At 41.6% G+C, this 25,606-nt stretch overlaps 2 protein-coding genes across 2 annotated transcripts; one reads left to right on the top strand and one right to left on the bottom strand.

Annotated features, from left to right (window-relative positions):
- The first annotated feature begins 909 nt into the window (after positions 1-909).
- phf13 (PHD finger protein 13) lies at positions 910-14,532 on the top strand. The gene is made up of 5 exons (XM_034233498.1): positions 910-1,558; positions 2,449-2,547; positions 9,318-9,497; positions 9,590-10,010; positions 12,198-14,532. The coding sequence occupies exons 1-5, from the start codon at positions 1,514-1,516 to the stop codon at positions 12,428-12,430; spliced, it is 978 nt and encodes a 325-aa protein (XP_034089389.1). The 5' UTR covers positions 910-1,513; the 3' UTR covers positions 12,431-14,532.
- Positions 14,533-14,606: 74 nt separating this feature from the next.
- LOC117557603 (dnaJ homolog subfamily C member 11) lies at positions 14,607-25,606 on the bottom strand. Its single transcript, XM_034233499.1, is given in 17 exon segments — positions 14,607-16,640; positions 16,754-16,883; positions 17,388-17,530; positions 19,312-19,369; positions 19,534-19,603; positions 20,373-20,528; positions 20,625-20,741; positions 21,127-21,212; positions 21,550-21,739; positions 21,990-22,063; positions 22,184-22,306; positions 22,648-22,776; positions 23,004-23,105; positions 23,192-23,265; positions 24,636-24,765; positions 25,482-25,585; positions 25,588-25,606. Coding segments are annotated over 17 exon segments (1,734 nt in total). The 3' UTR covers positions 14,607-16,611.

Consider the following 25,606-nt stretch of genomic DNA (forward strand, 5'->3'; position numbering starts at 1 on the left):
TTTTGAAGCAACACAAATGTAGTTTTACTTTCAATCAACACATTTTAAACCGCAGCAAAAACAAATAGTTAATTTATTCAGGGATACTTACCTCCATCGTGACAGACCTGCTACCCCGGAAACAGGATGTCACGTGCCTCAAAGGTTGAGAAGGAGGGGCCGTTAGTCACGTGCCAGGAGGGGCTTAGGTTGAGAAGGAGGGGCCTAGGTTGAGAAGGAGGCGCCGTTAGTCACGTGCCTCAAAGGTTGAGAAGGAGGGGCTTGAGGTACTGCGCACTGCAGTGAGGGGTACTACCTCTGGTGTGAGGGAGAGAAGGGTCCATCCTCGTTTGCCGGGGTGTCGGCGTGGAGGGATAAACTAGCAACAGGTATGTTACTGTTTGAAGAAAAAAATCAAACCTTACTGTTATTTCGAAAGAAAAAACGGCGGGGCAGATTACAATATTAACTGGTGTGTTAATATTTGTTCAATTCTTCTGCAAAGCAAAACAAGTAACCGGCAAGCGCCCGTCGACCGAATGTTAGCTTGGGTTCAGTCTGTGGACCGTTAAGCTAGCCCGGCTACTGATATTCGAGATGTGCTCTGAAGCGAGCGAACGGAGTGTTATGAATGAGAACTATTTCCTTACTTTTAGGGCACTACAAAGCATATGACTATTTTTAATTAAAAAATATCCATGATAAGTATTTATTATTGTAATTATTATAATATAATTATAATTTTCATATAACAGTATCGAGGCAATTTCACATGAAATACCATGTTTAAATGATATACAAAGATACACACACTTGTTGATTTATTTATTATTGACTGTCGTCATATTGGGGGGGCCAGGCTGGGACCAGTTATTTTCTGAGGGGGGCACAATAAATGCGGGACGAAAAAGACAGTATGAAGTAATTGCGCATAAGAAAACAATGCAATACAGTTATTGGTATTAACTGTATTGCCTAGAACCGCTCCTGGAATAAAGACAGGAATTAATACTAACTCATAGAAAATACAATATCACCACGTGGATTAATAGAGAGAGCTGAGGAGGTTTTGTTTGTTTTATTTCAATATATCTCCTGCCACTGTCCAGTCCAGTGGGTGGCGGTAATGAGCCTCCGTTGTTTGGCATACGACAATAAACACCACAGAAGAAGAAGTTAGAAGGGGGCAGGCAGCTGGTGACAGCCGAACCGCTCCCCCAGCAGCCAATACACCGAATCAACAGAAGACATTACCGGACAGCTACGTGTAGATACAGTAGTACCGTTTACTCTTCACCGGAGACACGTTTTTCAACTTAGAGCCGAGTAGTTGTTTGTTTCCTTGCATTGGTTAAACAACGTTATCGCTTGTGCTGATGGAGGATGATGGCAAACTGAGAGAAAGCTGTTGCTTCGAGTTTTAGCATAAGTAACGTTGACGTTAGCTTCGTATCTACCAAGCAAAGGCTAGGTAACCACAGTGTTTACGGTCGCGGTATCGACACAACGCCAGGTGGTCGGGCACTCGGTAAAGATGGGTGACATAAACCCATCGACATCCCATGCATTTCAGTCGGAGGTAAGTGTTCTTACATAACTATTTCACAGTGAGTAGTTTGCAGACATGGCTAACGATGCTAGCAAACGTCAACTTGATCGAGATTGTCACCACACGGTGTAGCAGCTGCTCGTTAGCATACCGCGCTAATGTTGTCATAATTGTAGCTACTGGTGCTGATATTATAATAATTACACACGTTAAACTTCCAGAAAAGCTTCGTTCAAACAGTCAATTGTGATACTTAAAGTTGTGTGTGAGCATAATTTAAGTAACACTACTTCAGAGTGCACTTTGTAAGACTGTTGACGCAGAAGCTAGCTTAACGTTTCATCGAAAAAATAACATTCCATCATCATAACCACAGAATGCTAATATGCTATCACTAACGTTGGCTTTTTAAACATCGTAAGCAAGCCATCTATTTCTATCGACAGTTGGCGTACACTTCTGCTCTTATGTCCCTCTTTGAATATTCGACGGTTTTTCATACTGCGTTATATTGGCATGTTATGCCAGTCAAACTTCACCGACTCTTGTCAGCAGCTAGCTTCGGAGCATTAGCATTTGTTACTTATTTGCTATGTATTGCTAGCCGACGTTGCTAATATTAGCTGTCGTTGGATAATCGGTGGGGGTTGGTGGGAAGCCTCACTGACCAGTCCAAAGAGACATTCGTGTCTGCGATGAATCAAACTTTAGACTGTCAACATATTATTTTTGAGTTGCTTCCAGTGTTGTTATTATGTCGTATTGATTCGACGCCGAGTCTACGTTTGTAAAGTCTCGTAAATTGAGTGTGCCAATCACTTGTCGTTAATGTCAACGCCATCAATATAAAACAATGGTCAACGCCATGCCGGGTTGTGTAGGTTTAATGCAGCGTGTTAATGTTTCAATGACTGTTTCAGGGTTTCAGCCCGCCATACAGGAGGAGGACAGTTGAGGATTTTAACAAGTTTTGCACTTTCGTCTTGGCCTATGCTGGTTACATCCCATACCCGCAAGAGGTGAGTAAATTAAGCAGTTAGTGCCTTTTAACTACAATACATCTTCACCTTAATGGTAATGCACTCGTTTTAATCTGCTACATTTAGTTACAAATCAGAACTGTTGTATTGAGTTACAGTATGTGTCCACATAGTAGAAATACTAAATCAAGAGTATACACATACAGTGGATAACATCAATCACCATAATGCATAGCTAAATCATAAATAAAACACACGTTTTTTGTAAATTAATGAAGTGAATAGATACAAAATTATATCAACAGACATTTTGCCCGGTGGGAAATGTGTAGAATGGATTTAAATGGAGAGGTGTGTGTTTAAAACTGCAAGCAGATACTTATTGACCACACGATGGATGTAATCCTTTTGAATCCTGCATATCTGTTGTGATTGGCAATACGTTGTCTAGACTTTGTATTGTTGGATGTCATTGTCTTCAAAGTTGTTCTAAAACTATAAGCATATTATCTTACACGTTAGTAGCATGTGTTTTATTTGATCTTGAATATATAGAGTTCCTAACTTTTCATATGATATGTTGAATTCTGTTTTTAAGATCTCTCTTGGATCCTCCTTCACGTACACTGCTGTTTGTCACCTCCTTAACTGAGCCATCTGTTGTTTGACGAGTAGTTGTGATCACATTGCCCACCGATTCATACCCATGTTCCTCTCTGTAACACATTTATTATGGCTAAAAAACATTGTTAAAGTGAAAGCTTACTCATTAAAACTTGCACCTCCACTTCCTAAAATATTGATGTCCTGTTATCAAAGGACTCTCCTTTTTCTCAGTGTTGGATTACCTGTCTGTTGTTACACACCTCATGTTTTTCCCAAACTCGGATAAGTCCCCCAAACTTGCAGAACATTTATGATATTGTCTTAATCTGCTTTTCTAATAACATGGTTTTAACTATAAACATTTTCTTTTAAACCAATACAACAACAACATATGACACCCTTTTTACATTTCTTTTGTCAGATCTGATGTTTGACTAATGTACTTCCTCTTCCTCACCGCATAGATTTATAGATTCTGACTCATTTAGTGGTTGTTCCTCTAAAGGTTTTTTGTCACCAAGTTGCTTTTTGGTTTTCCTCTAACACAGTGGTTCTCAAACTTTTTTCAATAATGTACCCCCTCAGTACCCCCTCAGCCAAGTACCCCCTGATCTGCGCAAAAACAATTTGTTAGGGAAAAAAAGCCTATATAAAGAGGTACAGTGCTGCACCATCAGTGTCTGATTTATTAAAACAACAACCTTGTAACTGAGAAACACTTAAATGCTACATTTCAAATGTTTACAATCCATCACTAAATTCATGGCAAACCAATTTTAACATCATGCAATAACACTAAGACGACATTAGCTGCATTGAACTGATCTTTTTAATAAGTTGTACTTACAATATAGTGAGAAACATGGGCTTGTGCTTCACTGAGGATCTTTGTCATTCTCTGTGACAGGGAGGCAAACTGCAGTTAGTTACTTTTCCTAAAGTTGGTATATTTGTATATTTTATTGATTTTGGACCTAAGCTAGTTTATCTACTCTGGAACAAGCTAAACTAGTTATAAATATATGTATTCTTTACTGTCGGGTAACTTATTACAGGTTCAGCGAGCTGCACAAGACTGGAGAGGGAGAGGAAAAGAGAGCACCCCGTTTATTTTCCCCATTTTATTATCCAGAATTACTGTAAACCTTTGAATAAAGTAGTTATAAGTAGTTTGTTTAAATGCATGAATTATGTTTTCATTAACATAAAATAAATCTCACGTACCCCCTGCAGTACTCCAATGTTCCCCTAGGGTTCCGCGTACCCCAATTTGAGAACCACTGCTCTAACATGTTCCTTCTGCCTGTCTGTCTTTGCACATTATGTCATGTGGTGCAAGTCCTTTCATCTGTTGATATTATATTATGGTTTAATGTGCCTGATCTCCTTGCTAAAGCAAATACAGCTTCACATCAAAATTAAAAGTCATAGCGGTTTATATTATGGTTGATTAATATAATATGATAAATAGTGCAGCCCAACACTTAAGCTGTCATGAATGAATTCCCCTTTTTAGTTGATGTATTGTATGTCTCGACCAGTGGTCGTGTTAACCGAATATTTTCCACCTATGACATTTTTTTTTTAACAATGATGGAAAAACCTGAAAGCAGTCCGTAATTTTGACAGATTAGAACAAACTCAGAACAGCGCCAAAGCTTCCCCGCAGCGAGGCTCCGGTGTTATCCATGCCCTCCAAAAAGGAAATGATATAGTTTCCAAACCGTACTTTGCCGTACAAATCATTGAAATGTCTGAGTTTTTGCTTTACGCTGTGGCGCGCTCCCAAGAGGTGCAGTGGGCATGCATAACACGGCGCTAACAGTTCACGAGCGTGCACCCCCCCTCCCTCTCTCAGTTGACAGTTCACAAGCCCCCCCAGTCAGAGTTGTACAGACCGACGGTCAAAATTACGGGAAGCGAAAAAGTCTAGCGACACCTCTGGTCTGGACCATAGTCGACTAGGAATTCTTTAATTGATTAGTTTTTATTTGTGCTTTTTTATGATGAATGATAAACAAAACTAGTTTAAATGCTAAATACAATTATGTAAGTGTTAATCTAGTAAGAATTTCCCTAGACAGTGCTTACTTACAACAGCGAGTTCCTCTTTGCTGCATGTCATCCCCTCTCTTTTCTCTCGTTCCTGTCTATCTTCTGCTGAACTATGGAATAAAGGAAAATGCCACAAAAACCCTCTTAGTCTAAAGCTGCACTTTACCCACACACATACCTCTAAACCGGTACAGTATATCTCATAATGCGTAGAAGAAAGCACACTTTATTAATCCCCTAGGGAAAATTCATTCTGTTGAGACACACACAAACAGGACCTATAGACATTTTGCCCTAAATACACACATGGAGAGGTTTCAGAGCGAAGGACCTGCCATGGTTCTTGCTCAAGGACATGTCGGCAGTTCCCAGGAGGCGAACTGGCCCCTCTCCAGCTATCAGTCAACAGAGCGGCCGGGCCAGCTTGAACTAGCGACCATCTGGTTCCCAAGCCATGCCTCTATGGACTGAGCTACTGCCTACCTTATTAGTACACATTTAATATATAGAATATATTTGTAAATAGGAATATAACCAGGGGTGCACATAACTTTTTTGCCCTGGTTCTCAAAGGAGCACCTGGAGATGTTGCTTGGTGCTCATCCTTAAAATGAAATAAACCGTAACCTTTGAGGGGGTCTTGACTTTATTTGCCAGACACATGGCACTGAACACACATGCAGAGGTGAACACAGAACACACATGCAGAGGTGAACACAAGACAACATTAGCACGACCAGTAATCCTACAAGCTGTCATCACTACCCTCCTGACTGTTCTCCTCACTGTCTTCCTCTCTGTCAGACATGGTAGCTGATGATGTAGGCCTACTACTTTCTCTCTGGTTGAGTCTGCGATTAGCTGCTTGCATCCACAAGTCAACAGCTGGTTTTGGGTCGAAAGTCTCTGTTGTCATCTTAGACAAGTGGATGTGAACATAACCAATAACCTACCATAGCCAATAACAATTTAATGTATCTTATTTTATTTATGTTGTTCATTCATATCTTATTTTACCTTAACATTTATTTATTTATGCATATTTTTTTATCCCTCCAGTTTTAATGGATATTTTTGGTTACTGTCCTATAGTATACATTGGAATGATTTCAAACCTGTTTATCCCAATAATTATAAAGGAGTGCCTTGGAAATATGTGTTTACATAAATTGTGACCAAACCGTTTGAACTTAGACTAAAGTGAACTATCTAAACCAGGCATCCTCAAACTACGGACTCCGATCCGGACCGAACCACCACTGTCTCCGGACTCTGAGCAAATTATAGTTTTCATATGTATTATCTCTCTGTATTATATGTGAGACATCGCCACAACGCATTCGCAACGAGTCAAAATTCTCCGCTATGTCCACTGCAAACAGCGCTCTGCATGTCTGACTGTTCCACCTGTGTGTGTCAACGCTGTGGTCCAATCACATTCAGCATCCAGTCAGCGTTTCTTCCCCCCAAACAATCTGCGAATCAGAGGCACAGTAGGGCGGGTCTTCGCGGAATGCGGGTGGGAAAAATGTGTGTGTCTCTTTCAACCTGTCCAAGTCAGAGCGAGAATTAAAAAAAACAAAATTTAGAGCGAGAGTTAACAGCTCATCTAGTTCCATCTGTACTGTAGCTAGTAGCCTAGTTTCACCTACCGGGGTGGCAACTGACACCCTAAAAATAGGCCTTGCCACCCCAGCTGCCACCCCAGTTGGCAGCTTTGTTTTGAAAGAAAAGTTGTGGCTCATCGGACATTTATGAGAGAAAGTCTCTAATGTCCGAGTGAAAGTGAATGCAGCACAAGATGCACGTCATGCACGTCCCCCGGTCCTGGCGCGAGTGTGGACATACGATTGGCGGCGATTTCATTTTGAACTGGACGGCGCAAAACGAGAAGCATTCGGACCCAAGCACTGAAGGAATGAGGTATTTGCGGTCTACAATGACAGAGAAGAGACTGTCAGTTTGGCTGTACTCAGCATTGAATCAAAACGCACTAAAGCTGTTGATCTTAATACGTAACGTTTGTGAGGCGTTTTGCTGAACAAAATGGTAATCGCCGCATTCAGCTGTAATAGACATGTCAACTTGATGCTCTGCTCACGGATGAGCATACACAACTATTAAAGGTGGGGTAGGTAAGTTTCAGAAACCGGCTCGAGTGCACTAAAATTTGAAAATACACAGCCGAAAAGAATCCGCCCCTTCCTTCAGACTTCCTTACAGAGCACCTCCTCCAACACACATGAACGCGCACATGACGTCTGCAGACTGGTGAAAGTGGCCGCCTGGCGAGTCATTGAAGTACTGCTGCAATGCACGCCCAATGAGGGCACGAGATACATTTGTGCGTGCACGAGATGGAAGGCTGACAGACAGGGCGGCAATCCAATCCGTTTAGCCGGGCCGGCTAAACGGATTGGTTGTACTTTTTACAGTATTACGGCTTCCACAGATGACATTTTTTTTATGGATTTTTTGTCAAATACTTCAGATATTCATTGCTATCGGGATGTTAAGAGCATTCCATGGAATATAACAAAAAGTGTATCTCGAGCCGGTTTCTCAAACTTACCTACCCCACCTTTAAGATGATGACCTTACGTGTGTAAATATATTGTTTTCTTTGAGGGGGTCTTCCCCCAAAAAACAGTTTTAAGTCCTGAGAAAGTCAAATAAGACGGTGTGTAAAACTTCACTGCCCAGCCAAAAAAAAGTAACCACTTTGATTGAACTAGGCCAGTAGGTAAGGGCTTTCCACTGGATAATAACTGCAGTATAAAAGAATGCATGACTGAAGTGATGGAGACCATGTTGAAGGCAAACAAAAAGAGGAAATAACAGGTCAAATCAAGCAAATCCCCTCTCAGATTCCACAGCAACCAGAAGAACATAAATACTGGCTGGTGATTTGATTAATCAGCTTTGTGATGGAATAAAAAATGCACAGTGCATTTCCTTAGCTGTGGGTGAGTCCACTGACACCACTGACAATGCTCAGTTGCTGGTGTTTGTGAGTTTGTATGATGAGGCAAAGGGGGAGTTTGTTGAAGATGTGTTGGGCCTGACGAACCTCAGTGGACACACAAGGGCGGAAGACATTTATAAAGCAATAATGGGAATGCTGAATGAAAGAGGGTGCAGCTCCCTTTATTCATAACTGTGCAGCTCTTACACTGCGACTCTGAGGGGTCAAGCACAGACACAATAACAATGAAAACTGCTGCATACAGATTATTTTTATTTTTGCAACCTCGTGTTAAGAATCTTGTTGCAATTGTTTAAAAGTTTGAATGACCGTAATAAACGGACCTTTGTCTTATTGAAACATTTATTTTGGACCTTTAAGATTTGTATTTGAGTACCCCTGATCTAAACACTCAAGAGTCCTTTACCTCACTGAGCTGTAGTATCAGCCTCTCAGTCTGACTGGAGAGGACTCTCCCTCCACATCATTGTAGAAACATCTTCTTCTTCCGTTAGAGCAGCTAGCACCAGATGCTAATAACAACAGCGCCGGAACCGGTGCTCTCTCCCACGCTCAGTCGCACTTTGGCTGTGAGCTGCGGGCGCCAGATAAGCCAACATCCCCCATTTTCATCACTTACAGCGCCCATCGTACAGGGCAAATGAAACGTGTAACCGGGGTGAAAAGGGTGTTACATTTACTTAATTGTGAATATTGTTACATCAAGGCCGAAAATTAGGATGAGCCCCAACGGTCAAATGTTTTTTTCCCTCCCAGAGCAGCCAGCGCAGCGCCTCCACAGATCTGGCGCCCTAGGCGAACATCTATTACGCCAGTGCTACGGGCCGGCCCTGAGTTCATATCATAGGTTCATATGCAACTCGCAAATATATTTCTCTCTCTCTCTTCTCTCTCCTCTCTTTTCTCTTCTCCCTTCTCTCCCTTCTCTCTCTCCCTCTCTCTCTCAATGTTGGTACGCAAATGCGCCTTTTTTCAAATGACACGGTGCTCTTTTTTTGGCGGAGGTGCGCATGCGCATCTGCGCACCAGTTATGTGCAGCCCTGAATATAACAATATATGATCATCTTATTGTTTGGTGGAGAAATCTGTTTATCACCAGTGTTATCCGTGGTTGTGTGTTTGAATTTACTGACTTCTAGTTCTTCCTTTGTATCGATACAGGACTCTCCACTGCGCAGTAGTTCCAGTCCTCCCAACAGTACAGGCAGCACAGCTGACAGTGATGGCTGGACCCCGGGACCCCCAACCTCCTGCCCCCAGCACCCTCCCAAGGCCCCCCAGGACAGGAGCAGGAAACGTCCACAGCCAGGAACCACACTGTCCGGTCACACCAAGAAAGACGTGAGTTAAATTAATCCAAGTCAAATCCTTAGCCTTATATGTTCGCCTTCCTTCCTTTAAACATGCGTTCCCTTTTTATTTCTCTCCTCTAGCACACAATCCCAACCCTGCACCCAGATGACCGCAGAAAAGCTGACAAGCTGAAGAAGAAGAAAAGGCGAAAGGAGAGGGAACATGGGTCTGGGGAGGAGAGCAGGGTCCAGCAAGCCCACCCGACGTTTCCAGGGCTGCAGTACCCCGACTCCTTTGGTGGCCGAACGATCAAAGAAGAGCCTGAGGATGATTTCAGCATCCCCATCACCCCCCAGCGCCTGCCTAGCTCGGCCCCCTACAAGGAGGAGCCCAACGACGAGCGTCAAGACTGGGATCACGAAGACCTCGAAGAAGGGATGGTTAAGGTACAAAAGGTGGAGGGCCTTGCAGGAAAGAGGAAGGTCTTCCGCCAGGGGAAACAGGTGGTGTTCAGAGACGAAGACGGATCAGGAGAGGATGAGGACATCATGGTGGACTCGGGTAGGTTTGATTTTGGTTTTTATATTGCCAAATATTCAATCATAACTTATGCCGTTTTATATCAAGGTAACAGTATTCATTATGATAGAGTAATTGCTGTAAAATTGAGAAATGTTTTAAAACAACAATACTGTATTTAATTAAACAAACAATTATTTGTTTGTAACTTCATTATAAATGAAGCAACTTCCTTACATGAGACGACATTTGAGATAAAAGATTTAAAACAACAAAACTGAAATTCTTTCCAAATTTTAAAGGGGACCTATCGTACCCAAATCTCTAAAAACGGGGCTACAAAGGAGCTGATACAGATTTGCTTCCAAATCGGAAATCTAGGCTGGCTTTACACCCACGGCACTATCAGAAACGTTGCTATCAGAAACAATGCCCGACTGTTTTGGACGTAATATGGTCGGTGCATGTTTACATTAGCATCGCTAACACTCAGAGCTAACCTGTACTGGAGAGCATGTGTGTGAAGAAGCAGGAAATAAAAAGGAACTCACCTTGTGGTATAACCGACAAGAGAGGAAGCCTTTGAGCTCCATACTGTTTCAGAAATAATCCTTGATAATCCATGATATGGCGTTTCATCACCGCAGTATTTAGTTTAGACAGTAGCTGCCGGGTCCCGCATGAGCTCAGCCCCATCCTTTATTTATTTTTAAAGCTTTATACCCCAAATCAGCACTTTTGAAACAGGAAGTGAAATAGAGGGATATGAGGCATAGCTAGAATGGGTGATCTGTTTGGTATTTTGAGCAAAACACTTCATAGACGTGTTTTTTATATATTTCTATTAATGCTGTCAAAATTATCGCGTTAACGGCGGTAATTAATTTTAATTAATTGCGTTAAAATATTTAACGCATTTAACGCATGTGCAGAATGGCCCGCCCCATACATCCCACCAGTGGCAGCGCCAGGGTATGGCTGGGGTAGGCTATACCCATACCAAGAAATGGCTTAGCCCCACCATGAAAAATGATGTTAAAGTAAGCAAAATAAAGTCCGCCAACTCGCACCGAAAATTGCACAGACAGCAGTTAGTCAGATTGATTTCAGTAGCCACTTGTCTGGAAATACCGAAGACCAGAAACGGTTTTGAAAACTTTTGTCACGTAGAACATCTTTGATAATGTCTTCTGGCCAATCAGAATCAAGATAACGGCGTGGTGTTGTTGCAGGAAGTCCCGACGGAAAATACTTTTGCTGTAGTACAGGGGTGCACATAACTGGTACGCAGGTTATGTGCGTAATCTGAAATGCGTACCGACGTACTTGTGAAGCTTTTCCAGAAGGCGGTTAGATCACCGGACGACAGAGTCGGTCTCCGTGTGCACAGACAGGGCTGCTGTTAACGTCGGTCTGTACAACGGAATTGTGCCAAAACTACGCCAACCGACTGCGGAGGGAGACTCCCCCCCCCTTCACTGGAGAACTGCGCTAAAACAGCTGATCACAACGTTCACGCTCTGTGGTTACGAAGTAGCCTACTCCACTAGCCCCCCCCCCCGTCGACTTTCCTGAATTACTCCCCCGTTGATAGAAATCAACACGTAATGAATTAAGACCCCACGGTTTGATGAAAGATAGGTGTGTGGGCTCTCTTTCATTTTGACTCACAGAACAATGTTATAATAAACATACGTATGTTAAATGGATATATCCGCCTTCTTTCATTTATCTTTCCATTCCCACAACAATATACATAAAGAAATGGCATATTTTGGACATAGTTCGAATGGTGATTAATCATGATTAATACATTTTTAAGCTGTGATTAATCTGATTAAAAATTGTAATCGTTTGACAGCCCTAATTTCTATATATCTGAGACCTATGCTATTGCCTAAAAATAGCATGATAGGTGACCTTTAAGGTTCCTGAAAATAATAATTTACAGTTTTAAATGTAAACAGGATCCAATACATAAAAGACTTCAGTCAATGTGCAATAAATATAGTGCAATATATATAACTTGACATTTCCTGCAGGATTTGTTCATCTATTCAAAAAGGTGACGACACACTGTCATAATATACAACATTGTGCAAATGTTCTCCCAACAGTGGACACATTTCTGCTATAGCACGGCATAAACTGTCATATCCCTCGGTGTATAAAAGAACGTCAAGAGTGTCCATATTTTGACTCATTGTATGCTCTCTCCTGCCTCCTCAGATGACGACTCGTGGGACCTGGTGACGTGTTTCTGCATGAAGCCTTTCGCCGGCCGGGCCATGATCGAGTGTAACCAGTGCAACACCTGGATCCACCTGTCCTGTGCCAAGATCCGTAAGAGCCACGTTCCAGAGACATATACGTGCCAGAGCTGCCGAGAGTCACTCGGGACCGCAGATGCCCGCCGGTCCCACCGCTCGCGCATAGGCCCGCGCAAGCATCTGCTGGACTGACCTCAGGTCGACCCCTGAACTCTGACCCCTTCCACTCCTGCCTCCATGCCGCCTGCTGGACTGACCCTTCCTCAAATTCAGGTCTTGCAACCTTCAGTCTCTGTCCTTCATGCCCAGCCATGAACCCCACATTTTCTATACACACTTGGTGGACCTATCCCAAGCCCCTATCCCTTTTTGAAAACAGTTTGATTTTTAGGTGAACTAAGGTTTGTTCCTGTATCCCTACAGACTCCATGCGTTAGGCAATCACTGAATGGATGTCCGTCTGTAGATGACATTAGCGTAGGGACAAACCTCTACTGTTTGGTGTCTCGTGAACACTGGAAACATATGAACTGCCATATAGAGAGAATACCCTCAAAACTGCCACCCACTATGGTGCATGCTGGGATTTGTAGGAAAGACAGTTTGCACTGTTCTCACTTTTTTTTTGAGGATTCATATGACCTTTCTGTCATAAGGACATTTATGTCTTTCTGATTAAACTGGATTTGTCTTCTTTTAGATGACTCTATAAATGTTACATAATTAACTGTAAAACAAGCTAAGCCTTGTGTTAACTGCTTCAGATGGTGCTATAGTATTACGCTGAGGTATAATCCACTAGAACAAAGATGTAGGATACGAGAGTCTGCATCTGCTTCATCTCTTTCTTTTTCTGTTTTGTTATTTAAAATATTGTGAAAGAATATCATTGAGGCTTGAAGCCCGTTAACTGAACCAAGCGCTTCTTCCTCCCCCTTCTGTTTCAGAAACTGTCTTCCAGCCTCTCAATTAAGACGTCCCTTGGCCATACACAAAGTTCTCACACAATTTTATTTTCAAAATGTTTAAACAGTGTTTGTCTCTCACCAGAATCCTTTTCAGATGAGCTGTTTTTTTCTATATTAAATAACTTCTTATTTCACATATATAAAACTGTCAAGAGTCAGATGACAGGGCTTTCAGTTTGAAGTTCTCTTTTGCCTCTGCTCAGTGTTTTTGCTGCATTCAATGACCGGTTAGAACAGTGGTATTGTTCATAACTATTTTTATTTCCCAAACCATTGTTTGAATTCACCTCTGTTTCATGTCTTCTGTTTTCATGCTCATGACAGAGTTTTCAGAGACAAGCATATTTATATAAGGGAACTCCTATGGACGTCCTGTTAAAGTATCAACAGAAAATAAAGCTATTGTAACTGGAATAGTGTTGTTAGAAATAGTCCAGTTGAAATTATGCATGTGTTTGTTTGAAAGGATAACAGTGTGAGGGTGTTGGCAAAGCATGTGCTGCTATGGCTCAACTTAGCTTCATGGTTTCAATCTTTGTAAGAAACAGAAATGGATATCTGCAAAGAACCATGGGCCGGGTCTGTTTTGTTTGTCTCTGAAGGGTCAGATCAGGAGAACAGATTTAGTCTCTTACCTCTCACTAATGTTTTCACAGCAGTATTCACTTATTTCCACATGCAGCAGGTTTAGTTGAAAAAAATGCTTTTACTATTGCACTTTTTCCCTAAAACTTGCTGGAAATGTTGGTTTTTAAGCTTCGTTATTCATGTGCCATCTGCTGTTTTGTCTGATAAAATATAAAAGCCATACTGTAGTGACAGATTTTAGACTCCGAACCTTTTATACAAGTCCAGGATGGGATTTTACAATGCAGAATCAGTTACTTTGACTGGGCAATGACTCACATACACAATGCATCTTTGGTATGTAAAGAATACAGGACTTTATAAAAGTGTAAAGTGGTTACGCTACACTCTTGTCTGGTATTTTCAAATGTTGGTTAACTGGTTTCTATCCACCAGTTCATAAGAAACATCAGGATTTGATGTTTTTAGAGAGTTTTCAAGACATAAAAAGCAGTTTCTCAGGACGTTCATGTCATGAAAAGAGAACCTGAAGAGATATCTTTGGGCACAAAATCCAAATTCTAGTCTGCCTCTTTAAGACATCAGTGTAATCAATGTTAGCTCATTGTGATAAAGCTCGTTTGATCCAGATTTTGGGTTATCCTATCCCCTTATTGAGAAAGTGTTGTCTGTTCTGTGGTGCAAACTGTTTCTGTGAAACTATTGTAAACTATTGTAAATAAAGAGTTACCATTTTAACTAGTTTCCTTTTTGTCTTAGCATTTTCGAATTGGCTAGTCCATCTGCAACGCTCTTGAAATCAAACAGGAATCTGATCGCTTCATATTTATTGTAGTTTTTACAGGACAGAGAACACAGGCTCCAACCATACAGCATATTTACATACTAATGTGGGTCAGTTTGAGGAGTGTAACAGCAGGGAAGCCGTCTTTCTGCTGACCTCATGGCGCCTCATGAAGGCACTGGAGCAGAGGTGACCAGCTGACCTGTCAAAACACTTTACAGCTCACTTAAAACTAACAAGGGAAGACAAATGCTACAGTCAAGTGCAAAATGGCTGCTGTAATAGTGACACAAGACTGCTATGGATCAGACTGTAGAGACACAAACTTTCAACCAATAACAAAAACATATCCATCGTAATGCTACCTGTTTTTATTTTTGAGCCTACACCCTCGTCTTGAGTCAATTGCAGCAATGGAAAAAATGCACAATATAAAATAAACAGGACTTGTCATAACTTATATGTAAACTAAGTGAAAGTATCTTAATTTAGAGGCTTCAGCTCCACTGTCATGATGACAAGCCTCTATGTACTTTTTGTGCAAAGAAAATAAATACATTTGAGGTCAATATAATACTATTTTTGATAGTGCTTTCAGGGATTCACCGTAGCGCATGACGGTGTCTCCCAACAAAATGGAGCAATCATTTTACTTATGCTATTCCCTTTGTAGTAACAGTTTCAATCCACAATTTCAAACTGCAACAGATCTGAACAGAAAGTGCATCATATGATATTGGGTCTATCCATATCAACCTCACCTATCGAAGTAAAATAGCTACATTAATGGTATGTTAGTGTGTTGATAATCACCTAAGTGATGAGCATGGTTTAGCATCGTACACATGTATAAGAAGGGACATGGCAATAGCAGATGAATTAAAAAAAAAGAAGAGGGACAGAACAACAAATATATGGCACCGGTCTGGTGTACAAACAGACACAATCCAACAAATAAATGCAGCCATGTTAATGTTCCATGATCAGTACGAGGGTTTTAGTGTGGCTCCTGTCAGCTCAAGTTATTGCCTGTCACAGTGAAAAACACAACCTCCAGGAAGGGAAAGTGTTGACCTACGCCAAACAGCTTTAATCATATCTACATAGGCCTAAATATGATAAATGCGTACCAGTAGTTACTGTTATCAGGGGCTTAGGGCTGGAGCTATACCAGTGAAGTACACACCCACCCAACCAAATCATTGGGCTGCAGCCGCAGAGCAACAATCGATAAACACTGACGCAAATCGAAGGGGAACTTCTGCTTTAAAAATGCAGTCTTGCCTGAATTATTAAAAATCCAGTATGAAAGATTTAAGCCTTGGTTGGACCACTACCATCAAAGGGCATCTCTCACTTTTCCTCCTCCAACTTCCATATCCGACCTTCACAGATATAAGTTTTGAGCACCAGTTTTCACCTGAGCAGCAGACATGTCACTCAAAGGCAAAATAAATGAAGTAGGGACATTTCAATAAAGTGAACCAAAACACGAGTTACGCAGAGACATGATTCTGCATTTTAGAGACATTTGCACGAGTTAATGAAATGACTGGTATGTTATAACATGAATAGATTAACCTACCCGGGTGATACACAGGACTAAGACGACAATGGTATGGGGTGAAATTACGGCTCATTTCTATATACTTGACATGAAAAAAATGTCAATACACTTCTTTAAATGTATGTGCACTTTTAGCTCATCGTGGACAGGAATGGTCACCACATCCGCAGTGACCATCAGTCCCTCTGTGTAGTGCATATATGTATATATATTTACTTATATATAAAACTATGTTCAGCCAGTGTCTGATCTCCTGCAGCTGTCAGATATTTCCTGTATTCTGCTGAACCTCAGAGGAGAGGGATGAGTGGAGGAACTGGATAAACAGATTCACTAAATACCATGACAGAAGAGGACCAGAGGAGAGTAACAGACTTATTGTTGATTTGTCCCCTCGTTTTTTCTGTTGACACACAGTCTGTTTGATCTGTGTTTCGCCCTCTGGTGCTACAACAGTAGTGGGCTCCTAGGAGGACTCAGGCTCAAGTCTGTGAGCTGAAAAGACAGAATAAATATCATTTGAACATGGATGCAGGCTTATACTGTAGTAGTGTGTTGCTAAGTGATAATCATTCTGGCTCTGTTGGGTTAAGTGGCTGCATACTAACATTGCTTGGGTATCCGTAGTGCCTCGGTGTCGGCGCAGATGACTTGGTGCATGACGCCTCGGAACTGGTACAGTAACTTGAGACTCTTATCCTCTCCCACACAGGGGTCGAAGAAGCCCGGCAACCCAGCCTGCACACAGAGAAGCAATTAATACGCATGCATATACAGAGGTGTGGACAATCAAATGGACACACTGACGTGTGCGCACACACACACACACACACACACACTGACGCGCGCACACACACACTGACGTGCGCGCGCACACACACACACTGACGTGCGCGCGCACACACACACTGACGTGCACGCACACACACACACACACTGACGTGCGCGTACACACACACACACACACACAGACGTGTGCGTACACACACGTGCGCGCGCGCACACAGACGCGCGCGCGTACACACACAGACGCGCGCGCGCGCGCACGCACACACACGTGCACACACACACACACACACACACACACACACACACACACACACACACACACACACACACACACACACACACACACACACACACACACACCACACACACACACACACACACACACACACACACACACACACACACACACACACACACACACACACACACACACACACACACACACACACACACCTTAGAGGCCTCTGTTAGGATGAGTTTGGAGTCCTTGACCAGGCACTGCAGAGGCACGGTGACGTCGATGACCTTTGCTTTCTCCTGCTTCTGGCTGGTGTCCGTCACAAACTTTCCATACCAGGCATTCAGGATGATCAGACCTAGACAGAAGCTCAGTGTTTAGTGCTCTCATTTCCCTTTGGCAGTGCATACAAGATAACAAAACGTTCTTTTATTTGCATAGTATCTAAGTAAACATGTTTTGTGCCTCACAAAGACATACTAGCATGTACTCACAATGCAAGCATAAAGACATACTGTTTATGTGCGTACATGTGGAGGAACATCTGATCACAATTGATGCCCAGAGATTACAGGTGGTTCTAAATGTACGTCTTGCTTCAGAAAATGCCCTGTCCCCACATTTCTTTTTTCCACAAATGGAGCAAAGCTAACATGCAATGGGTGGGCGGATCTGAGGGGAGAGAAGTTCCGAAATGTAGGGGTGAGACTATGGAGAGATTTGTAGATAAGACGGATTTTAAAAAGTGTCATGAAGTGAAGGGGGAGTAAGTGGGAGAGTATGTGTGATGTGTAGGGATGTAACGATATATCGAATATCGCGGTAAATAAATGTCTCAATACCGTCGTGAGACTGACAAAATCTACCGCGATTTTTTTCAATTTTTGAAAAAGTTTTAATTTTTTTAATTTTTTTATAAACCTTTATTCAACCAGGTGGTCCCATTGAGATCATCGATCTCTTTTTCAAGGGAGACCTGTCCAACATGGCAGCAAGTAGATTACAACATGAACATAAAACAACAGATAACACAAAAGGACATCGTATTTACAGGGATACATGTACATAGAGACATTGACAAGTACCAACAGTATATTTATATCTCGCCCTGTCAATAAGCCTCACCTTCTTGGCAAAAACTGTATTGTTTTTGAAGTGCTGGAGAGACAATGCACAGTTTTACCCACTGCTGTCACCCATGGCCAAAGCATATCTCTCTGTCCCAGCAACATCAGTACCAAGCAAGAGAGTTTTTTCCACAGCAGGGGATATTGTAAACGCCCAAACATCCCAGCTTCTACCTGGAAATGTGGACATGCTCATATTCCTAAAAGATAACCTTGTTGATGCTGAGTGAGTGAGTTAGAGTTGAGTTACTTGAAAAACTAAAGTGAAACTTGATTTATTCTATTGCAGGGTCTGATTATTATATTGTTGACACTTTAAAATACTACTATCCTACTAAAACTGTACAAATCAGATTTATTATTTGATAAAGAAAAAAAATTCCAAGTAAAAAAAAAGAAGAAGAAAATTCACATTTCTTTTCTCTTTAATTTTCAATATCGCCATAAATATCGTACCGTGGACTTTTTATTGTGATATTATCGTACCGTGAGTTTTTGGTATCGTTACATCCCTAGTGATGTGTAATACAGACATACTGAAATACTGTCTAGGACACAGTTAGCACTTCTTGTATTAGAAGTGGACAACTATAAGTGCTTTCCTGTGAATACACAGAACCTGTGTCAGATAAGAAGAGGTGTGACAGGCCAATAACTTTGTCATCTTACTTTGTTGGCTTGATATCATTACCAATTATAATGGGAAATAAATGAACACACTGAAATTGCAGTCTGGATTTACCAATTGACACACTGGTGTTGTGTGCACAGACTAACAGGCTTAATGTATGTAAACACTGCATGGAGATGGGCTAAATCAGCAACACATGCTTTACAGTAGTAGATGATGGAAGTCAGACTTAATCCTAGAGCATCACTATATCACACAGTTAACGCAACCATGAGAAACGTCCCACATGTGAATTAAGATTTTTTTTCTAAGTTTTGGCAGCAAACTTAAAAAGGTTTCACTCTGATTGTAGTGTGTGTTTGTGTGTGTGTGTTCCCTCACCCATCTTGGATTCTTCCGCTTCTATGATTCTCCTCACAGACTCCTGCATCAGCAGAACCTGCAGAGGAGTCGAGGGAGATAGAGGAGGAGGAGGAAGACAAAATAGAATTGGATAGGAGAGAGATTTTCAGACAAGATGAGGAGAGCTGAACGTAGAAACAATGATTCCCACACACACAGCGAGTAACTGTGGGTTGGCACACTGCGAGTGTGAGTACTCACAGCAGACTCTGCCTCGGTTTTCTTCTTGGCAATGTCTACGGCCGAGCTCTTCCTCTGCAGCTCCAAATCTCTGAGAAGCACAAAGCCGACGTCAACAATCACCCACCGGGAATCACTGTGGAGGCTCTCTGCGGTGACAGTGCCAGTGTGATAGAACCCCCCCACAATATTAATGACACCAGCAATCAAATGTTGTAACTCAGGGCTGTAGAGTTGTTTTTTAGCTGGGAGACAGCATGTTTTATAACAAAACTATCCCTCATTAATGCAAAAAACACATTTTAGAAAACTGCACAACTTAAAGGAATAGTACTGATCTTCTAAAGTGCCGTTGTAAATGGTATTAAAGGAAATGGCGGACAGGTGGACACGGCAAGCAGCCAAAGATCAGCCACATTACAAATTGCCTTGCCACATGACAGCCCTTTTGGAGGGGGAAGTGAAGCTCTTCAAAACCACCAGATCGAAGCAGAGGTAGACCAACTTCTGTTTTCTGTGCGGTCAAATTACTGTTTTTGTCAAAGGAGTCTGGCTGCTTTGAAGTGAGCTTAGATAACCACTTCAGTTCCTCCAGGTAAAGGCTTTCTGGCAGCAAGGTAAAGAGGCGAACAATTCTAAATATAGTGTACACTTAAACTGATATTGATTTTTTGAGACGCCGGCCGAAAAAGGTTTTGCTGCTCCCCTTATCCACAGGTCTACATTGCTTTGCTTCAATTTAGAAACTCTTGTCTGTTTCCCAAAACTGGGGGGCAGGCCACTCATTATAGATCGATATTGTCACATTTTGGCAAAGTGAGATGCTGATAGAGTGTTATTAGGACAGAAGATGTACTGACTGCTCTTTCTGTGCTTGTGTATATGGGATGACGACCAGTCTGTGGACGACCATGAAGAAAAGCAGGGGTCCAACGGTGGCGTAGAAGACAGCGCTGGGCAGCAGCTGATCTGTGAGGTGGATTGGAAACAGGTATGTCTGACTGGCACGCGCTAACCTGCACAGAAATACAAGAACAAATAAACACATACATTAGATTCAGGGAGATTAGGACCCGCGAGAGAATGAGATCATATGTTGGGTTGGACAGTACTTGATCTTGAGCGTGACCCCCTGAGGGACCCCGATGCTGACAGTGGCTGACAGGACACTGTGTCGGCTGATCTTCCTCTCTGCTCCATATTCCACCACAGTACCAAACCAGCCTGTCCTGGAGAGGGAGGAACACAAAAATAAACCATTAGAGTTATTCAGCTACTGTAGTCATTAACACAGGTAGTAGGTTCATTTTACAGCCAGTACAACCAAAGATTGAAAGTATTTTTTACAATAGATATTTTCTACTTTTATTGTAAATAATACTTTTACATGAATATTGTATGTATCAATTAACTCTCTATTTATGAATTTTAAATATGTTTATGTTTTCCTACATTGTTTTTCTTTCTCAAAATGGTGCTATAAAAACATTATATTATTAGAAAATAATTGCTAGGATCTAAAAAAAACAATATGACTTGTATTTTAATAATTATAATAAAAAAAACTGTAACAAGAAATCCTTTGAGACAGACAGGATAAATGGACAGACGTACTTCACAGAGCCTTTGACTTTAGTCTGGTCTTCATCCTGAAACTTGTACTGGTAGCTCATCATCAGGTAGGAGTGAGGCACCGCCAACTGCAAGGGACGTTAGGAGAGAATGAATACTGTATTAGAATGACTACTTAATATAAAACTGTCATTTGCATATCACCGACGTCATCACTCATTAATTTGCATCAAGCATTATTAGGAATTTATTACAATTTGATATATTTAAATACTTATCTTCTAGCCAAAATGATACCATTTCGAAATGGTAGGGAGGGGGGTCATTCAAAGTTGTTTTTATTGTACCACTCTAAGTTACAGTACAACCTGTATTTACCATATTAACAGCAGGTACTGTAGATGTGTACCGTATATACCTGCCTCCCTACAGTGTTTATGCATTATCGTTTGCCTTTATGTTTACCTGCAGAGCCAGAGTGAAGTGGCTGCTCTTTGTGTCCCGCACCAGGCTGGTCGTCATGGCGCTGCTGGGCCCCCAGCGCCACTGCAGGTAACCCATGGTGTTCTGGTCCAAGTGACGTGCTGTCATCATAGAACAGGTGGGGCGCAAACCTCGAGGAGAGAACTGCAGACCGCACTGGGCTGTCAAGAAACTGGACAGACAGGAGACAAACAGAGAAAACATTTGAGAGGCGGAATATGCTTTTCGTATGCTACATTACATCTCATTTTGATGACCCTTTCATTCAAAGTGCCTTACAATTAGTGCAGTAAAACATGAGGACACAAATTCAGAACAGCAAGAATCCTGCAAGTACATTATCTTCAAATAGGCCCAACCATTGAATTTATGTAAATACAGAGTGCATGTTATAGAACCTATATCAGAGAATCAGGCCTTACCACCGTTGGGTGATGTTGCGAAACACCTTCAATCCGATAAGAGGTCCAAGTATGTCCCCAGCTCCCAACTCCAACTGCAGAGGAGAACCCACAAGAACATGTGATTGCATTCTGTACCAAAAACAATCAGTATCATCCCAATTGAACATTTGTCACATGCTGTCACCAAGTAGTTTTTATATGTGTGTGTGTACCTCTCCCCAGCCCTTTGCCGACGTAACCTTTCGGACGGTCACGTTAATGTTGCCCCCTCCGGTCCCATTGTGTGTGGAGAGTGAACCAGACAGCACTGCTGTGTCAGTGTTCGTCAAAGGAGCCTGAAGAAAAACAGGAAAACACAGAATACTGCAGTCACCCTGGCTCAGAGAAGTAGCTGTGTATGTTTAAAGATAATGCTAATAACAGTAATACAATGTATTCAATTGGTGCCTTCCATGGTCAATTTACTTCACATACAATCATTAATGAAGGATAATATCAACAAAAAATGTAAAATCATCGACACATAGCCTACATTAGGCAACAAAGCACCAGGAAAAACATAAATGAAATAGAACATATAAAATGCAGCAGAAATGTGTTGAAATTCGGAAATGTGTTTGAAAATGTGGTTTTATTCAATATGTAGAGTGAATACTGAGTGTGTGTTTTGTTGTACCTCTATGGACTGGGAAATATGCATCTTGTTGATTTCAATATGAGGAAATCCTCCTCCTGGCATCTCTTCAAAGTCCTCATCATAGCGGTCAAACAGGTCTGTTGCATCCACACCCACGCTGATGGTGCCCTGCATAACAAAGGAGTGAAGTGGAGAGACTGACAGAATTAATTAAAAAAGCATGAAAAGGATGAGGGACATAACTAAATGAATGTGGACAACATCCACAGTCAATATTGAGTTGTGTTACTTAATGTATTCAGTAATATCTGCTTAAAGATGGTGGCCCGCACAAGAAATACAAGAAAATAAGTGAAGTTGACTGAGGAATGTGGTGAAGTTGTGACTGTAAAAACCTTGGGGTTGGTTCGTTGTTGCAGTCTTCTCTCTTCTCGTTCTCTCTGCAGCCTTTCATACTCCTCTCGAATTTCTGCTGGAGTTCTCTTCCTCTCCACCACCTACGCAGCATCAACACCATACAGTTATCAAGATATGTTAATGTGAAGTATGCCTAAAGTAGCAGCAAAAAAGACCGAATACATACCTCCCAGCCTTCCACCTCCAACCCTTTCTTGCCAAAGAGGTCATAGATGGCTCTGGAGTGAGCATCACTCAGCACTGAGGGCAAAGAGAGAACTTGTGGTTCAGCTTATGTAGGAGTTGATTTTGCTGTGTGCTTTGAATGGAGTTGTGTCTGTTTCCATGCCCTGCTTAATTTCATCTGTATTTTCCAAACAAGAATGGCAATAAAATGTTTTAACTGACTATGTATAATACAATATATTGTCCAATGAGACAAGATATAAAGTTGCAAGAAAAAGTATGTGAACCCTTTGGATTCTCCACACATAGCGTTGTGTGTTCCTTCCAAACAACTCAACTTTGGTTTCATCTGTCCACAATATTTTGCCAGTAGTGCTGTGGAACATCCAGGTGCTCTTTTGCAAACTTCAAACGTGCAGCAATGTTTTTTCTGGACAGCAGTGGCTTCCTCCGTGGTGTCCTCCCATGAACTCCATTCTTGTTCAGTGTTTTACGTATCGTAGATTCGTCAACAGAGATGTTAGCATGTGCCAGAGATTTCTTTAAGTCTCTAGCTGACACTCTAGGATTCTTCTTCACCTCATTGAGCATTCTGCGCTGTGCTCTTGCAGTCATCTTTACAGGACGGCCACTCCTAGGGAGAGTAGCAACAGTGCTGAACTTTCTCCATTTATAGACAATTTGTCTTACCGTGGACTGATGAACATCAAGGCTTTTAGAGATACTTTTGTAACCCTTTCCAGCTTTATGCAAGTCAACAATTCTTAATCGTAGGTCTTCTGAGAGCTCTTTTGTGCGAGGCATGGTTCACATCTGGCAATGCTTCTTAAGAATAGCAAATTCAAAACTGGTGTGTATTTGTTATAGGGCAGGGCAGCTTTAACCAACACCTCCAATCCCGTCTCATTGATTGGACTCCAGGTTGGCTGACTCCTGACTCCAATTAGCTCTTGAAGAAGTCTTTAGCCTAGGGGTTCACATACTTTTTCCACCCTACACTGTGAATGTTTACATGGTGTGTTCAATAAAAACATATAATTGTTTGTGTGGTATTTGTTTAAGCAGACTGTGTTTGTCTATTGTTGTGACTTAGATGAAGATCAGAACACATTTTATGACCAACTTATGCAGAAATCCAGGTAATTCCAAAGGGTTCACTTTTTCTTGCAACTGTAGTCTAATGTTTAGTCTTTTTCCTGTTTTTGAGGGCTTAATTACAGTAATATGATGAATTTATTTTACTTAACATAGCAATCTAATCTATTATTAATTATCATATACCCACTAAAACTTTATATCCATATCATTGCTGATTTTTTTTTTTAATGTTTAACCCTACGATAATGTTGCAAAATGGAGATTTATTTCAGAGGTTATTTCATCAAAACTATTACGCTATTTGCTTTTTCCTTGTTTGAATCCCAATGACCTACAAGTGTCCTTACCTTCATATGCCTGATGCACCTGGTTAAAAAGCTGCTCAGCCTGGCTTTTCAGCTCTGGGTCTCGATGTTTGTCAGGATGGTAGAGCATACACAGCCTCCGATATGACGCCTTTAGCTCCTCCAATGTAGCCTGTAGCAAGGCAGAGAGGACAGGTGTCACTTGTGACCAACAATTATTTTCATTAGGGATTAATCTGACGGATATTTGATCAGTTTCTAAAATGCCAGAACCAATGAGCCTCTTGGATTGCAAAATCCAGTGTATGTTCTATCATATAAGACAGATCAAAGAAGGAGATCTTCACATTTGAGAGGCATTTTTGATTGAAAATAACCTCTCAAATTGTGTGCAGAATCATTTTCACTCAGTCAATACAATACTGTTGCATTTAAGCATCCCAGTTTTAAACACAATTAAAAAGAGTTACCTGTCCACTGACAATAAACCACACACTAAAATTGGGTCAATGTACTTCCTGCTGGGCAATGGTGTCTGCCACATTAACTAATGCTACTTAACGTTATCTAGCTGAACTAAATCCTAGTCAGGTCTCTCCCTAGTTTAATGAGATTTGAAAAGATGCACATCGGTGCAGACATATTATTTTTGTACCCACTTCAGAGAATATACACTGCCTTCATTTAACTAAAGTAGATGATGAAATAACCGGCTTTTCATGATTCTGCAGCATCCACCGGTCTGATGGTGCTGATGAAGAAGACGGTTCCTCGACTGGAGGGTGAAGCACCGTCTGAAGACCACTTTCCTAAAGGTTATATGACCGACAGTCACATCGAGAGGTCAGTCAACCTTCGGTGTGCCTGTAAAACTAAATAAAGCCATACCTCTTTCCTGACGTTGAGCAGAGAGTAGTAATCCTGGTTATCAGACTCAAAATCATCATCTAAGGACGCCGCCATGTTTGCGTTTAGTATGGTCCCGCCCACCTTCCAGTGTCCTGGAAGCTCAT

Source organism: Gymnodraco acuticeps, unplaced genomic scaffold (genome assembly GCF_902827175.1).
Source record: "Gymnodraco acuticeps unplaced genomic scaffold, fGymAcu1.1, whole genome shotgun sequence".
Classification (NCBI taxonomy): Eukaryota; Metazoa; Chordata; class Actinopteri; order Perciformes; family Bathydraconidae; genus Gymnodraco; species Gymnodraco acuticeps.

Bases quoted from the DNA above. Each gene is read 5' to 3' on its own strand.
- phf13 (XM_034233498.1), top strand. From the start codon at position 1,514: ATGGGTGACATAAACCCATCGACATCCCATGCATTTCAGTCGGAG. The intron at 1,559-2,448 runs GTAAGTGTTCTT...TGACTGTTTCAG, and splicing joins CCCATGCATTTCAGTCGGAG to GGTTTCAGCCCGCCATACAG. The intron at 10,011-12,197 runs GTAGGTTTGATT...CTGCCTCCTCAG, and splicing joins GGACATCATGGTGGACTCGG to ATGACGACTCGTGGGACCTG.